Below are 17655 nucleotides of genomic sequence, written 5' to 3' on the forward strand. Positions count from 1 at the left end.
AATTTGCAGTACGATGAAATATTTGTAACATTTTACAGCAAAAAGAAACTTGTAAATAATACTTTATGAAGCATTAACAAATAACCAACAACAGTGGTGCAGCGGTTAGCGTTGTCGCCTGACAGCAAGAGGTCCTCCCATTTCATTCTCGGCTGGAGCGCCTTCTGTGTGGAGTCTGCATGTCCTCCCCATGGTTGAGTGATGCTAAAGACATGCAGGTAGGTTCGTGTGTGAATGGGAGTGCCTTCTTTGAAAGTTGGCCATCGGGTTGGCAACTCGGCACCGTAAAAGTCCACTGCCAATCATTAGCGGACGGGAGTTCCGCTGTGCGACCCCTAACCGGGAAAAGCCAGAAGACAGTGATTTATTAAAAAAGAATACATTATTTCATTAGAAGTGCTGGAAAAATCACAACTAATAGAACAGAGCAGACTGGATTAGCATACTTGACAATAGTAGTAATGTACACGACTCCCTAATTGTGAACGGAATGGGTGCTGTAAGAGCCATTTGTCATATTATCTAGTTTTCCACACCATGTCAGATCATGAAATGATGTAAAAAAGGACAGAAGTGCTAATTGTTCAGATTTTATTGTTTAAAAAAGTAGTGAGTTTTGATGAACAGCTATTCTACTGCATAGCTGCCTTGAGCATGAAAGAAGCATTCTGTGCTGTTACACCTTCAGAAGATTGCTTCTTCCCTCTAAGACCAGCAGGTGCGTCTCCAGTGCTCACATAGCTTCCTGTTAGGTTTCTGCAGCTGAATGTTCGCACACTCTTCTTCCCCTTTTCGAGAGCTCATATTAGATGTACTTGTGACAGTGCTCACAATGGCAGCATCAGATACCTGTTCAAGGGCTTGTGGTACAATCTGGAATCCAGTCACTGAATCGTTTGCATCTTGGGCTTCAAACACGTTAATTTCTGATGTCATCCAAGTGATCACTGCTTGGTGTTTTCAGTATGGCATAGATCAGAAATAGGTACCCTGCACTAGGGTGGCCTGCTGCTAGTGCACAACTGTAGAAGAGAAACACTTCCTTGCCTTAATAGGCATGTGAACATCTCTTTTTTTAAAGACATGAGATCAACAATTTGTTCACAGTTATGAAAGGCAATAATGTCTTTCAGTAGCTGTTGGGGATAATGTTTTTTTTAAAAGTGACATTTGTATTGCTGGTTGTACTTCTAGACAGGGAAAACAGCACAGATATTGTCATTACTATAATTTACACTGAAGGAGAAAAAAAGTTTTCAAAGAGCCATGAACTAACAATTGTGCAGGTAATCAAGACACAGGGTTGGGAACTCTGACTCAAGATGTTAGCAACAATAGTTTCCAAGCTTCAAGCTTTTGCATGCAGACTGACTATAATAGAAGCATTGCTACAAAACACAATTGTTCTCTTCTTACAGGTTTTAAAACTTTACTTTACTTTTACCAGTGCACAACCCTCCTTTAGCCACAAGGGTGGTCACTGGTGAACAATAAAAAAAAAAGCCATAAAAGTCCTGTCTCACCAAAAGTATACAACTGGACTTGGCTATATGATGATAAAATATACTTAATTATAAAAGTATCTTCAACTTTATCTTACTATCTAGATGCTGTGGTATTTCTGGAATATACGTCACTGACCTGTTATTGTTAGGTACTGTTAAAGAGGCCGTGTTTACTCCACATCTATGGGCTGAGATAAAGACAAGACAGAATAAAGCTGATGATGCATTATCACACCTGGGCTATCTGTGAATCAAAGATTACCTTATCTACACAGGTTAAAATGTGGGCAGTAAACAGTCATCATCATTTTCATAGGTGAGATGGGGCACAGTGACAGCTAACAGCAAATAGATCATATGGTCAAGGTCATGGGTGACGAAAGTGGTGCACATGACTGCCCTAGTATGACTTGTATGTATGCGCAGTGCTACATCTGGTTTGAATCTACTTACCCACTGTTGTGCTATGACCATTCCCTCTCTCGTATTATACCATTGGTGATGGTTTTGTTATGAATAGTCCTGCATCACCGTCTTAACAGCTTACATTGCTGTGCATATCCTATACCTCACTCTGAGCCCCCATGATAACCCTGCCTTCAACTATGTATAGGAGTCATTGTGGCAAGTGCGCCATGGCCTTCTCTTAGTGCATATAGACAACAGTATGCTCCCCAATGTAACTGTCATGCCATTGTGTGGTGTTCTCTGACACAGTCACCCCCCCCACACACAAAAACAGATGGACATGTTTTTATTATGATGCTGTGCTGTGTTCTCTGCTACAGTTACACTCCCCACTCAGTTGGACATGCAGCTGTCATGTACTTGTTCTGTGCTACCTAACCTATATCTACTGTTTTCTGTCTGTCCCTGTTGATGACGTCCACCAAGATTGCTCAGTACAATGCATGAGTACATCACCAGGCATCTCATCTTCTTATTGTATGCATATCTCTAAGTATGTCTTCTTCAGCAAAATCCTGACTCCTGACTTGCTCGACTTAGACCATGGTTGCCATATCATAGGACAATGTGCACTACATAGTACTTTTTTATATCATATTGAAATAGCCTTTATAATTTGAAGGTTATGCTAATGATGGAATATAGCATGATCATCTCAGAACTGCTTCCAATATGCATTGATCTCTCACACCCAATCAGCACTAGCCTGCTTGTTCCCAACTGTCCCACTACTAATGTGATATGCAAACACATTGATATATTACACTCAGGCAGTACTAGCCTGTTTGTTTCTGTCTATTCCAGTACTAATGGCGACACTTACATTATGTTCATGCATAGAACTCGTTAAGCTCATAACACTGCAACTCGGTTAGGAATACTTTTGGTAGTGCACCACCACAGCCATATGGTACAAGTCATATGACATTTTATTGTGAGGCTGTGTGCACGTTGAGTGGCAATAGCTTCTTCGGGTACTGACTTCAGCAGGGGTCCTGCCTTGTGTTAAACATAGACCAGGATTTTCCTTTCTCTACTGCTTGTGACTGCTTGGTTATTATGATGACCCATTATATAAGGTAGCTGTTTGGGACCAGCTTGTCAGGTACAGGCAAAGTGACCAGAAGCGGTGCCCTGCATTGTCAGTGGGAGGCAAATGTTAGGGAGCTTGTGGCAACTATTTACTATAAGCATTGCGTATTTGTATTATTACTATTATTATTATTTATGTATGTATTTACTTATTTATTTTTTGCTACTGTGTTTATTTTGTTCCTCATTTCACAGGTTCAGCAATTTAGTATATTTTTCATACTATTTTTCAGTACCAGTAGTGAGAACAGAACAGAACAGTGATGCCAGCATCAGAAGGACTGAATTCATCTACTGGTGGCAGAGTATGTATATGATGCGCACTTCTGGAATGTGCATTTGCCATTCTATTTGTAACATGGGTACTAATGTAGTTTATTTTTTTCTCCCCCTGCTTTTTTTCTTATCCATGTACAGGTCCATCTCTGCTAGGGCAGATGATCTGTGGTAGACATCTGGGTCTCTGGCACCTAACGCATCTGTTACTGGGTCAATGTCAGACACCAGACCTGTCTTTCTGCAAAGGCATGGAAGTCAACCAGTTGAAGGTGATCTGGAGAACTTCAGGGTGGCCTTATGGGTAGGCAGAGGCTCCTCTTCTGAGGATTCTGGTGTCTGAGACATGCCAGCAGTTGTATGCCTGCCTATCATCTCTGGTGCAGTTGCCTGACTCCCCAGCCTGAGCCTTTGGGCCACAGGGGCAGAACCTGCTCATAATGTCAGTCACAATGGTGACTAATGTTTAGGTGAGTCATCCACCTGGATGTTTTGTTGCAAACATGAGCACGTTTAACCTCTTTAATGCCCCCTTACCTTTTTTATAACATTGGTCACATGAGGTGTACTAGCACAACCCTTTTGGTAGTTTTCTACTGTGATTGGTGCTTGTAATATAGTGGCACCAATTTATTATCCATCCTTTTTCTTGGTGTACTGCTGATTTGCTTGTCCAAACTCACAGGTTAGCAGCTACTGGCTGTGTCTCACCATGGAATTCTTAATATTTAATGCTGGGCTGCAGAGGAGTGAATGCTTTTCAATACTTCAGTGTCAGTGGAGCAAAATGTAGCACTCTGGCCTTTGGTGCAAGAAGGCTGTGGGTTCTATTCTGACATCAGGTAGATCGATTGCTGACACTATATTGCAGCACAAAGGGGGTGTTGCATGTCTGGTGTTCTATCCTTCAGATGAAATGTTAAACTGAGGCCCAATCTCCTTGAGTTGGTGACAGCTTACGTGGATTTAAAAGATTCCACAGCACCTATCTAAAACAATAGTGGTCCTTTAATTAACACAACATAAACAAACATTATTTACAAATATATATCTACACGTTCCTATATATCATTATTATTCTTCCATAACTGACCCCCCCACTCCTTCTTCCACAGCCATAATCTAATGTTTTGCAATATATCAGCCAAAAATCCATTTTCCATTAAACAAAATTTCATTCAATCTTTCATTCCAAATATCTCAAAATACATAAAATAAATTCTTGTCTACCCTTCTCACATATTCTTTTTTCTAGTTTTTATAATATCCATACATAATTATATTCATATCTATATTGTTTACATCATTAACATTCTCAAAACAATTTTCTTCACACATCTTTTTCTGGAGTTTAACTACTCTTTTACATTTAACAAAAACATGCTCAGCTGTCTCTTCCTCCCCCACAAAATAAATACACTCTTTAAACTTTCTTTTTTATATGGCATATTTCACTTTATCAGTAACTTATTTATAACTAGTATCCGCAGAAAATCCTGACAAGCTGCCATATAGGTACAACAATTGTTTCCTGACTTTAATGGCTTTAATCACTTCTTCTAGCACATTTTCCAATAGATTTACAGAATAATTTTGTTTCACCACATTATTATAAGACACGCTTCTATCTCTATCATCCTTTTTATTTTCATGTTAGCATTTTCTTGATCTTTTTTAATTTCATTTACATATCCTTTCTCTCTTTTTCTTAGTCTCATCATCTCCCACAACTTTTTGTACAGATATTTAAAAATTCTGACTATTAATTTCCCAATCTCTTCATGTACCCACTTTAATACTCTATATACTGTAAGTTTAAACATACAGAATAAACAACTGGTTTTAGTAACACCAATCCCCCTTCATTCATATACAACACACCTCTTTTCCATGGGTTTAACTTTGAACCCCATATGAAAGAAAACATGAGTTCCACAATTTTCTTTTCATATATCTGTGGGATTATATAAACATTTGACATATATACTATTCTTACCATTAATATAGACTTCACCGCATAAACATTTTTTCCTGATTGGCAATGTATATGTCCTCCACAGAAGACATATTTCTTTTACTTCTTTTATCAAACCCTCCCATTGCATCATAACTACATAATTTTTCCCAAATTTGAACCCTAGCAAATACACCTTATTCATTGAAAATATACAACACAGTTTTCACCACATCCTCCACTTACTTTTATCTTCATTCATGGTCATTGACATTGTCTCTGAATATCCATTCAGGCACACCAACACTTCCTTCACCCATATTTTGTTCTTAGCAACTACAAGTACAGCGTCAGCATTTTTCAAAACTATTGGAATCACTGCCTTCTTTTGTATTACATAGCTAGCGTCTTTCACTTTATAAGCTATTTCACTCACAATCACATTTATTACTAATGGAAATAATATTACACTGATAGGAAATCCTTTGTCTTATACCACACCATGCATATTTCTTTACTCAGCTACCCACTCACTGACACTCTCATGCTATTATTTTGACATACGCACTATCTTAGGTCCATTACCTATTCCAGACTTCTCCATGACATCCCACAAAGCAAGCAGCATATCCTACAGTATCAAATGTCACTACATAACTCTTAATAAACAAAACAAAGCAAGCAGCATATCCTACAGTATCAAATGTCACTACATAACTCTTCATAAACAAACCTTCCTTCAACCAATCACTCATTCAGTACATTCTCTCTGCCAATCCACTAATTTCTTGCACATTCCATACACTATACCACATGGGCCCTGATACTAAATCAACATTTACTTCCATAAGAACTTCATCCAATTCACTAACAGTAATTACTTTTTCAATTTTTTTCCTTAACTTGTTCTGGAATTTTTTTTCACTCTTTATATTTCCACATGCTGTACTACAATGCTTATAATTTGCTCTTCTGTTCTTTTTTCCACTCCTTTTACATTTTTCGTTTCCCTCATTATACTAATATCCTCCTTTACTACTTTACCCAATTAAGCAGATACCTCCTCCCTTCTCCTTTGTAAATATGTCTGCCTAAACAGTAATTCCTTAATTTTTTTTCGATTTCTTTTATATATTTCTTTTTCCACATCATAATATTAAATTCTCTAATACAGTTCTATACATTCTCTCATACTTTCTTACATCATCCTGCTATTGAAAAAAAAACAGGTTTTACACTTCTTTTTAACTTCTTTTCAGTCCACCATTGAGACCAGATTTTAAAGAAGTCCTTCATGGTTAAATGATCCTTTCATAACTGTAATACTTCTCACGCTCCAATTTCATCCCATAATTTCTCATTTACACTTTTTTATTCACGTTCCTATTTTAATATACTCCCTGTTCTTCCATCACCTCAATCCACATTGCTAAATGGTCTGAAAACCCTGTCACAACTGTATCACCATCTGCTACCTACAAACCTTGTGATAACACAAAATAATCGGTTTCAGATCTAAGTGTCCCCTTCTATAAGTTCACTGACTCTTGTTCCACACAGTTAATTTAACACATTTTATCTCTTCTTGTAATTTTTACATCATTCCCTTTCTTTTACATCTTCCCTTTAAGTCATTAAAGTTCCCTGCAATTATAATTTTCACATTAACCATGACACAGTCTAAATATTTGATGAAATAGATTCTTTCTCTCTCTTTCCTTGCTAATGATATACATAAACATATAATGTTACAGTTCTATAGACATGTTCTCTTCACCTCACATCGACAGCAGTTAACCTTCACAGCATCATCAGCACTACATCTGGTATTCTCACTGTTTTTTACCCAACACAGCCACTTGAGAACAATGTTCACTTCCAAAGTTCCGTATTATATTTCCACCCCACATTTTTTTCTGTTTGCATTCATTCTTCCCTTGTCAGACATCTTACAGTCATGACATCCACATCACATTCCGCACAAAATTCTATTATCCCTTTTGTAGTGTTAATAATACTGCTCACATTTACTGAAAGCACTCAAAAGTTGTTGCTTTTCCTTCTTTTTAAAGGAAATAGTTTTACATTTTAGTTTTATTTTATTGTTTCTCCAATTGAATATTCATAAGATCACCTTTCAATGCTTTAAATCCACATGCGTTATTATTCTAATCCAGGTATGAGGTGCTTCTTTATTTGCAAAACAAAGTGAGAAACAGTTATGGTGTCCTAGCACGTTTTCTTAAAATCCATTTTAAATGCATAATTAACAGTTACAAAAACATTACCTTGCTAATATCAGGCTCTGATTTACTGGAACACATACTATGTAATTCTTCAATTAGGTCAATATCATCATCTGAGTCTACAGATAATGTCCGCTTCAAGTCCATTACCCTTGGATGGTGAACATCTACATTTCTGCAGATAACAAAAAGGTAAATTATTAGAAAATTTCAAGATAAATTTTTTCTTGGATGACAGTATATGCAACCTATGCAAATGAAGAAATGTTATCTGAGGGCTTGTTCTCACACTGTTCACAGCAGCACCCTTAATCAGAAAATATGCACGTATGGTACCTGTTGTAACACTACATCTTTAAAGGGGTCTAATTTTAAATTTTGAACTTCCAAAATGTCGAATTTCTTATGGTCGAGACCATAAGATCAATGTTTTGGAAGTTTGAAATTAAAAAAAATAAATAAATAAAAACACTTTTTTTTTTTTTTTTGCATTTTTGCATTTTTGCAAGGGGCAAACCCTCCTTGCACCCCCCCCTGCACCCCCCACACCCCTTGTTAATAAAATATACCAACTGTGAAATCTCACTACAGCGAGGAAAACAGTAAATATACCATTACTTGCTGTACGACAATCTCCATTTAAAAGGTTGGAACCTTCAAAATATCAATGTTATGGTCTGGATCATACAAAAGTCAATGTTCTGAAAATATGAAGTATAGAAGTAGACCCCTTTAAAGGCCACTCTGATATTATGTTACTAAATGCTGAACTACACTATCACCAGCTTGTGTTACACTACAGTGGTTTACAGCAACACCCCCCACTCAAAGTCACATACACACACACATGGTTGTATAACCCTCTCTTGCTAGCTGGCATCAAGGAATAGTGTTTTCTTTTTCTCTCAATTTCCTTTTTTCCTACTAAAACTCCGAGAATTTGGCACAGTGAACCTCTTATGTCTGGCTACAAAAACAGAAGGGTGAACTCCGTTTTTCTTTTTTAGCTCTTTCATTATGGAAAGCCATTGTAAAGAAGGTTCGAAATGAAAACTGAATGTTGTTTGTCTTTCGGATTTTCCCGGTAAGGGGTTGCCACAGCGGAAACCGGTCCGCTAATGATTGGCAGTAGAGTTTTTATGAAACACCAAGGTGCCAGCTTGATGCTCAACCTTCAACTAAGGCACGCCCATTTACGCACGCATGTCTTTCGAATGCTACCCAACCGTGGGGAGGACATGCAGACTCCACACAGAAGGCACTCGAAATGAAAACTGAATGCAGGTCAAAAACAGTAAGAAAATAGAATAAACCTAGAGACAGCCAGCAAGAATACAGGCACTGTGCAAAAAATGTACACACAAGAAAAATGGAGCCTAGAAAAGCATATCTGTTGACAAATATGTCCAAAAAGATAAGGTATACTTAAACAACACTAGATCTGCCAAAAGTAGCTTTCAGTTGGCTCCACAGGAGCAGTATATATGGGCATTCCTTTTGGCGATCCTGGTAGAGACTGGGGACATTCTATGGGGGTGGGGGTGGGGCTTATCCAAGCAGGCAAAGGGAGGTGGAGCCTGGCTGAGCTGCTGTGGAGGAGGGGCAATATGCTGCATACTCTATTGCACTCCTGCCCTCAGATACAGCTATGAAAGGTGCAATGCATCAGTTTAGGCCTAAGGTACAAATCCCCGGCTGATGGTGGCAGCTAAGACCCTCAAGAAGCCCTTAGGCTCAGTGACTGGCCCCAGCTATACCGAAGTAAGTCTGGGGGACATGAAGAAGCCGGCAGATCTACCACCGATGTGGGCACTGGGTAAGGAGGCTGTAGAATGATGCATGAGAGTGAAAAATGCTCAAAAAAATATTCACCTGCTACACCCTGAAGACCATATAACGGTAATGGCCTACTATTACAATCTTAATGTCTCAGTCTTTAAAATCATAATCCTGAGATAATAATGTCAAAAGACTAAAATGCTGAAGATCACAACTGTAAAATCCTGTATTTGCCCCCCCCCCCCCATAGGACCCATGTTAGCAATTGTTCCTGGGTCTATATCCCTGCAGGACCTGTGCTGTCACTCATTCCTGGACTATATACCTGCAGGACCTGTGTTAACAAGCAGTTATTCAGGGTTCACACTGGGAACGTGATTTGGTGTTCCAAAGCTTTAGACATTGCGTTCTTTGGCATTTTAATGTTAAGAAATCATAGTTTAATTATTATGAGTTTCAAGACTGTGGGCTTCACAGCCATGAAAGTAAATCGATGGTAACACTAGCAGGCGGGTCTTCTTTAAGAAAAAAATCCTGTCTCAGATTAAGGCTTACTTATTTCAAACACTGTTACACTAATGTTTAACATGAAAGAATTAGCAGGGAAATACCCTACTACTTAACAGTGGAAGGAGAGACACTAGTTGTGATGATGTTCAAGCTGAGCTGAGCACAAGCAGTTTCCTGTAGCACAATGTCATCCTGAACACCTAAAAAGTTATGGAACACAGATCTCAGTTCTATTCAATTTCTTTGCATGAGGCTTCAACCACCATTCTCACTTGCAGATCAAAGGAGTTACCTGTACTCCTGTGACTCGTGGTCACTTTTCAGTGGTATAAAACAGTGTCTGAACTAGCATCTTGGGTAGTGTGAAATGGCCTACAACAGCTGGATCAGTGACAGACTATTTACACAATGCATCAATAAAACTGAGTCAGCAAACTTTCACAGAGTTATTAAACTATCACTTCCACTTCAATTATCCTTAAAATTAACTTCAAGACTCATGCTGTACCATGTTATAAACAGTTACAATGTGAACTACAGTGTAAATTTAATGCTACTATCCAGTAATCCTATGAGATATATGTGAACTGGTGCAGTAGTGTAGCAATGGTGTGGTGAAGTGGCAATTGCCCTGGGTGCAAAAAGTTAGGGGGTGTAATCAAAAGTCCTTTTCTGTACTGCTGAGCCGAGGGGGTGGGGCACCAGTGCATGGTACTGGCACAGGGTGCTAGATGAGCCAGCTACGGCTCTGAACTGGTGTGACCCACTGTCCTAAATGGGCACTTATGTGTTTCAGAGGATACTATTCAGTTACTTAAATACACACACAGACACACCAACACAAAATATATAATGTTCAAAGCGGTTCGATAGAAACTATATAGGTTTAGTTGCTATCTTAGAAAAAGCTAGGCAGGAAATAAAACACTTGATCTTTCCAAAAGAAGCAGGCAATCATTTGCAAGCAATAAAAGGATGGCGACATAGAACATACTACATAAGTAACTTTCAGACTTACGTTTGTTTCATTGACATGATCTTCTTGCAGTGCTTCTGGAAGTCCATTGTTGGATTTGCATCTATAAAAATAAATGGTACACATGCACATACTGGTACACAAGGTCATCTAGACATCAGGTTAATAAATGAAACAGGCAACTGCTTCTTCATTTGCTAAAAAACAAACAAACAAAAAAACAGCAGAGCACAGGATCTCAAGCATCCCAATCCTCAGTTGTCTACATATTGTCTGAACCTTTTCCTTTGTTGGGACTTCCAAGATAACTACACATTCAATAACAGTTTAACTCTAGCTCTCCCAGTATTAAAACACAAACTTAGCAGAGAAAACCAGTGGATTTAGATTTCCGGATAAATTTCAGTAACTGGCTAGTAAATGCACTGCCTGGATGCCAGCAAAAAAGAAACACAGAAGACCTGAAAGAAAATCAGCTACAAAAGCTGAGGAAAAAAACACTGACTGAGAAAGTACTGCAGCTGTTCAGCAGAAAGCAGTGCAAGCTCAGACATGACTTCCAGTAACCTAGAGGAAAGCATAAGACAATTGCATACAGACCTGATTAAGATAAACATAACACTGATGGAGTATATCAACTCAAACAAAAAATAGGCTGGAAAAAAATGGAAGAAGTTTTAAACAGATATTTAGATGAGTTGACAGGACTACAAAAATCAGAGGTCAAAATGAAGAAAAGGCTATGAATATGAGACTGCTCAAGAAGAGATGTTTCAAAGTGAGTGAAGAGTGGTGCTAGCAGCAGAGAGGCTAAAAGAGCGACTGCTAACCTGATAAAAGTGTTTGTTTTCCTGCTACTACCTGGGCGACTGTCTGATCTAGCTAAACTGCATGTATTTCTGCTTCTTGAACTGTTTTAAACTGTTTAAAGTTGTTTTTGCACCTGCACTTTTAAAGTTTGTCCTGTTTGTTGCATTTACCTGTTGAGGCTACACACTCAAATGCGCTAGCCTGTGTTACATATTTATTGCATTTTCCTGCTGTTTGTTGCAAAAAAAAAAAAAAATTATCCTTGTTTCCCGTCTTTCCTGACATAGAGTAGTCCAAATACAGGCTTTGCTGTATTCTGGACTTTTGGAAAGTTCCTGTGTTGCCCATTTCCTTTCTTGGATAAAGGGAGGCTTCTATGTTCACCAGTGGCAGTGGGGAGCTTGGAGCAGCCTATCTATCCCTGGAGGAGTGTTGCCAGCACAAGTATCTGGTAGTCTATTGGCCGTTTTGGGCCAATTTCTAGCTCTTTAAAGTCCCCCTGTATAAAACCCGCTTTAGAGCGGCTTTGCGCGATTTTGCACATAGCGCAGCATCGGGCAGCGCCGCTTAATTGGGTTTAAACCATTCTCGGCTCCACAAAGTGTGCTCTTCACTTTTTCCCTTAGAACTGATCTAGTTCTCATAATAAACACCCTATTCCCACTCTAAAGCCTGGCACTTCCTCACGCAAGCAATTATATAAGTCAGCACTAAAAAAATAAAAGCACTACACCCTAACAAACTTCCCTTGAGTACTTTGTTCCCCATTGGCCCTTTTTTTCAATTATAAAGGAATTCCCAATACTATTCTAGCATGTCCAAAGGTCAGTTGTCAATCTCCTCTCCGGTCCAGCTGGTGAATCTGGGAATCTTGAGGCAATGTTACAACTGCCTCATGTACACAGACAACCCTCTCCTCCTCCCAACAAATTCCAACACATATGAGAGATGCAACCATATAGCCAAACTGGAGGCTAAGCTCTCTAAACTCAGTACTGGCATTACCAGTCAGGAGGAGAAGGAAACCACACTCACTACAATTCCAGTTTCACATAGACAGCAAACCAAACACATAAACACACAAAAACATACTCGGAGGCTCTAAATAAAAATCTGCCTAAGCAGCAGAGACCTCCAAAGCAGACACCCAAGCAACCGCTACCCCAAAACAAAACACATGCAACACATAGCTCACAAAGCCAGTGTGCCGAACAGTCACAGCCCTTAAGGCTAAACAACACATCTGATACACTTGTAATAGGTGACTCTATCATCAGGCACACTGACGTCCCGCTCACCAGGCTGAACAAGGAGAAGGTCATGGTGAGCTGCCTGTCAGGTGCTAGGATCCGCCACATAACACAAGCACTCAGGTCACTCCAAGGCAAGTACAAATATGACTAAGTCATTGTCCATGCTGGTGTGAATGACCTGAGACGTACCTCCCTGGACTACATGAAAAGAGACATAGAGGAGCTCTCTGACCATGTAGCCCAGGCCGGTATGACCCTGACCTTGAGTAGCATCTTACCCTCACCAAGAATGATGCCACAATATGAAGACAAGATGATCAATTTCAACAATTGGCTTAAGTATTGGTGTCATTCAAAGGGGATCCAATGCCTGTCTGCCTGGGATGACATGCTCGACAAGCCACGATGCTTCGCTAGGGACGGCTTGCACCTGTCACCCCTGGGCTTTCGGATATTGGCAAAGGCTCTTGCCACCCCCATAGTGCCTTTTTTAGGCAAGGCTCAAAAGACAAACCCACCTCCATAGGTATCACAAGGGATCAGAAACTAAGAGTAATGCTACTCAACGCCAGAAGTCTAAACCTCAAGATGCACACACTCGAAACTCTCCTTAGCATGGAGAACATCGATATCTGTGCAGTAACAGAAACCTGGTTCAAGGTTCCCGAGAGCACCCCAGCACTACCAGGTTATATCTCATACCATGTTTTTCGGCCCCAAAACTTGGACTGAACCACAAAAGGAGGGGGAGTATCAATATTCGTCAATGATACCCACACCTCCAGGTTGGTGGCACAGCACGAAGCATCAGAGACTATCCATGTGCAACTAACAGTGGGTAAAACTGCCTTCCAGTTTATAGCCTACTACAGACCACCCTCCCAAACCCAGGAATCCCACTCAGCCTTCCTGAGAACACTGGAAAATATGAAGGTCTCTCCAAACACCATTATATTGGGTGACTTCAACTACCCTAACATAGACTGGGAGCATTACTCTAGCTCCAACATCCTAGCCCAAAGGTTCCTAGAATTTATAAACTCAAATGCTATGGAACAACTTGTTGCCACTCCCACAAGAGGGGAAAACATACTGGACCTGATCATCACCAACATGGGGACTCTATGCTCCAGACCAGAAGTGGATCCCTCACTGGTAAGATTAGACCATAAACTAATCTCACTAGATATTCACATCCCGATCCCAGCCCCTGCCCAGAAAACCACAGTGAAAAACTTCTCTAAAGCAAATTTCACACTCCTCAAAACTGAGGTGGAATCCTTCAAAGCCCCCAGGCCTGTGAAAAATACGGCCAAGACTGCAGAATCCTTTATAAATGCATTCTATGAACACCTTCAGGAATTCATGGATCATGTAATCCCAAATAAAACCAAGACCCAATCCTCCAAAGTTAGGCGTCCTGTCTGGTGGACCCCAGCCATAAACAAACTATACAATAGAAGGAGGAAGCTACTACATGATAGAGCAAAATCCCAAAAAGGGAAGGCATCTCTGATCAATATTAGCAAAAAACTACGGGCACTCATAAAATTGTCTAAGGCCAGCTTCGAGAGAAAAATTGCACAGGACACTAAGGATAATCACAAGGCTTTCTTTAGTTATGTTAGGAACCTGGGTGGGAATTCCCAGATATGCTCAGAGTTAGTCCAAAATGACAAAAAATACACCGAACCCACAGACATTGCCAACATCCTAGCTGATAGGTTCAGCGCAAACTTCTCCCCCCCTTCCCCACCAAAAGGGCAAATATCTATCCCAGCAGAGTGCTGCCCCCCTGACATCTCAGATGCTCAGGTAAGCGCCGCCCTTTCCAAAGCAAAAAACACAGCATCAATGGGACCAGAAGGTGTCCCGCGCTGCGTCCTACATGAACTCCAAGAAGAACTAAACCCAAACATAAAACTACTGTTCAATCTCAGCCTTACTACAGGATATGTACCCAAAGGGTGGCATACAGCAACAGTGGTCCCTCTCCATAAAGGTGGTGCCTCAACGGATCCTGGAAACTATCACCCCATAAGCTTGACTAGCTTGGTCTGCAAAGCTATGGAAAGGATCATCATGGACCTCATAAATAAAGATATTGGGGACCTACAGACACTGGATCCTACCCAGTTCGGCTTTGTTAAGGGCAGATCCTGCCTCTTAAACCTGGTCAATTTCTTTGAAACAGTCCATTGACAAGGGGAAAGTGGTCCACACAGCCTACCTGGACCTTGCAAAAGCCTTCGATACAATACCCCACTCGGGCATTATAGTTAAGCTCACCAGCTTAAATATAAACCCCTATGTCACTAGATGTGTTGCAAACTGGCTCAAGGACAGAACCCACATGGTTAGAATTGCTGGAGCCATGTCAGACTCCAAACCAGTTACAAGTGGCGTCCCACAAGGCGCAGTCCTGAGACCTCTCTTGTTCGGTATATATTTCTCAGAGGTACAGGCTAACACGAAAGACTGTGGCTGACTAAGTTCGCAGATGACTGGAAACTGGGTGCCATAACAGACTCTCCAGCCGACACAAGCATCCTACAAAAGGGCCTCATAGAAACAGACAACTGGTGCCAGAGCCATGGCCTCAAGCTAAACGCCAAAAAGTGTACAGTCATCCCCTTTGGCAAAAACAAAGTGCCCACAAATTACCACATAGGTGGTAATCCATTAAGCACAGAAGAAGTAATTAGGGACCTGGGGACCCAAGTTGATAGCAGTCTCTCATTTGACAACCATGTGGCCAAAGTGGTTAGAAAAACATTTTATATAGCCCACCTAATCATGAAGGGATTCACATCTAGATCAGGGGAGGTCATCGTGCTTCTTTACTCATCCCTCATCAGGCCCATAATTGAGTACAATACCCCTTTTGGGATGTACCTTACCAGACACCTGCAGCAACTGGAAAGACCCCAAAAGTACCTCACCAAGAGGATCAAAGGGCTCAAACAGATGCCATATGCTGCCCGGTTAAAGAAACTCCAGATCTACTCAGTGGCATACCGCCTGCTCAGAGGCAATCTGTGCCTGATGTATAAAGCCATGTCCAACCTGGAATTAATGGACATGTTGCACCTCAGAAAATCCAAATCCCATCAAGCTACACGCTCGAGAGATTTGAACCTCAGCACTGAAATAAATAGGACATGCTGGAGGGACAGATTCATAACCCAGAGGCTCCATTCACTCTGGAATAAAATCCCAGTCCAGGTTAGGCGGAGTCCCTCATTGACTCTCTTCAAGAGGAATCTTGATGAGTGGATGGAAGATTGTAGGTTTACCCCAGGTATCACTTCTGTGTCACTGTTAGAAAGAGGCACAGTATACTAACCTCAAAAAAGGGCATAGCAAAATTCATTTAAAATGGGTGGCGAAAGCTAAACACACTCTGGCTAGGCTTATAAATGCCCTAGGGCAGATAGCCTAGTATGAACCTATGAACCTATGAAATAATAACAGAATTAGAGGACAGAGTACGTAGGGAAAACCTAAGTTTTTATGATGTACCAGAGAAGCTGGAAGGAACAGACTGCATTCATTTTATGAAAGCACAAATAAGCAACTGGACTGGAATTCTACAGCAGGAGTTGTTAACTGAAAGAACATATCATGTGTATTCTCCAAACCTGACTATGAGAAAACAACCTAGACCTTTAATAGTAAAGATGTAATCCTGCCAGCAGAAGAAGTTTATTCTAACAAAACTGTGGCAGAAGGACAAAGTACTAAAAGTGGGAGACAGCAGAGTGTTTGTGGAAAATGATTACTCATTGTACACCAGGCAGAAGAGGAAAACATTTACCCCAATATTTAGGGAATGTCAAGATGCAGGAGTGAAATTCAAACTGCTGCACCTAGCTATCTTCAAAATATTTTTCAATGGAGGGACAAAATAATTTTTCGATGAATTACATGCTAAGGAGGAAATACAAAAGTTTGTCCAACAAAATGTGAGCTGTGAAACAGAAGGATATTCTGCATCTTGTTCTTATGGTAATAAAGACCACAGGAAGACTGTGCCAGTGAAAATGTTTCCAATGTTTTAAAGGAAAATGCTTGACAGAAAGAAAAAAGCACAAGAATAGACTAGAAAAATCAGGAGTAAGTTAGAAATAAAGCAGAAACAAGATTTGTGAGTTGAAGATGAACAGGAATAAAACCAGTTACTTAGAAATTGACAAATGTGGGATTTCAAAGCAATAACTGTATTTGTGAAACATGACAGAACAAGAAAATATGGAAATACTGGACTCTTTTGGACTTTGTTAAACTTGTAGGGGACTTTAAATTATATCCTACACTTCATGTTAATGTTCAGAAAAATACTTGGAAGAGGAAAAGAGCAACTGTAAGTAAAATATATTTTTTTCTTAATGGCACTATTTTTATGGGGCATGATTTTCTTTGCATGCTATAAGTTTTTTTCAGTTATTTTTAAGTGTAATGGGGATACTAATGTAAACAGGTGCTCTTTTTTTCCTTTCTCCCTTCTTATCTCTTTCTTCTTGTTAAGTTTTAAGAAATGTAGCCACTGCAATGTATAAAATGCAAAAAAAAAGTCTGGTTAAAAGAACATGACAAAAGAAAAATGTGTGTGCTTTTTCTAATTTTTGCATAGATGAGTGACTGGATTAAGGCACTTAGCTTGATCTAGTAGCAACAGAAAGCAAGTACTCCTAAATGAAAAAAGAATATTGAATATTATAAGGCAGGTAAATGTATCCTTAGTAACAATTTTGTATATGATCCTTATGTCTCCAAGAGGTAATCT

The 17655-nt window shown here is 39.9% G+C and overlaps 1 protein-coding gene across 4 annotated transcripts in view; it reads right to left on the minus strand.

Moving 5' to 3' along the window:
- Positions 1-17655, minus strand: part of CTTNBP2 (cortactin binding protein 2) — a 1390380-nt gene that overhangs the window by 39077 nt on the left and 1333648 nt on the right. For 2 of the 4 annotated variants that reach the window (XM_044088723.1, XM_044088724.1), the window contains exons 20-22: positions 10849-10909; positions 7584-7716; positions 1642-1693 (exon numbers count right to left, since the gene is read on the minus strand). In XM_044088723.1, coding sequence (XP_043944658.1) covers positions 1676-1693; positions 7584-7716; positions 10849-10909 — 212 coding nt within the window. In that variant the 3' untranslated portion in view covers positions 1642-1675. The remainder of the gene's footprint in view (positions 1-1641; positions 1694-7583; positions 7717-10848; positions 10910-17655) is intronic. The other 2 variants (XM_044088722.1, XR_006367010.1) reach the window with 1 other exon arrangement.

The sequence above is a fragment of the Protopterus annectens genome, chromosome 11.part0 (assembly GCF_019279795.1).
Source record: "Protopterus annectens isolate FY-2018-M chromosome 11.part0, PAN1.0, whole genome shotgun sequence".
NCBI lineage: Eukaryota > Metazoa > Chordata > Ceratodontiformes > Protopteridae > Protopterus > Protopterus annectens.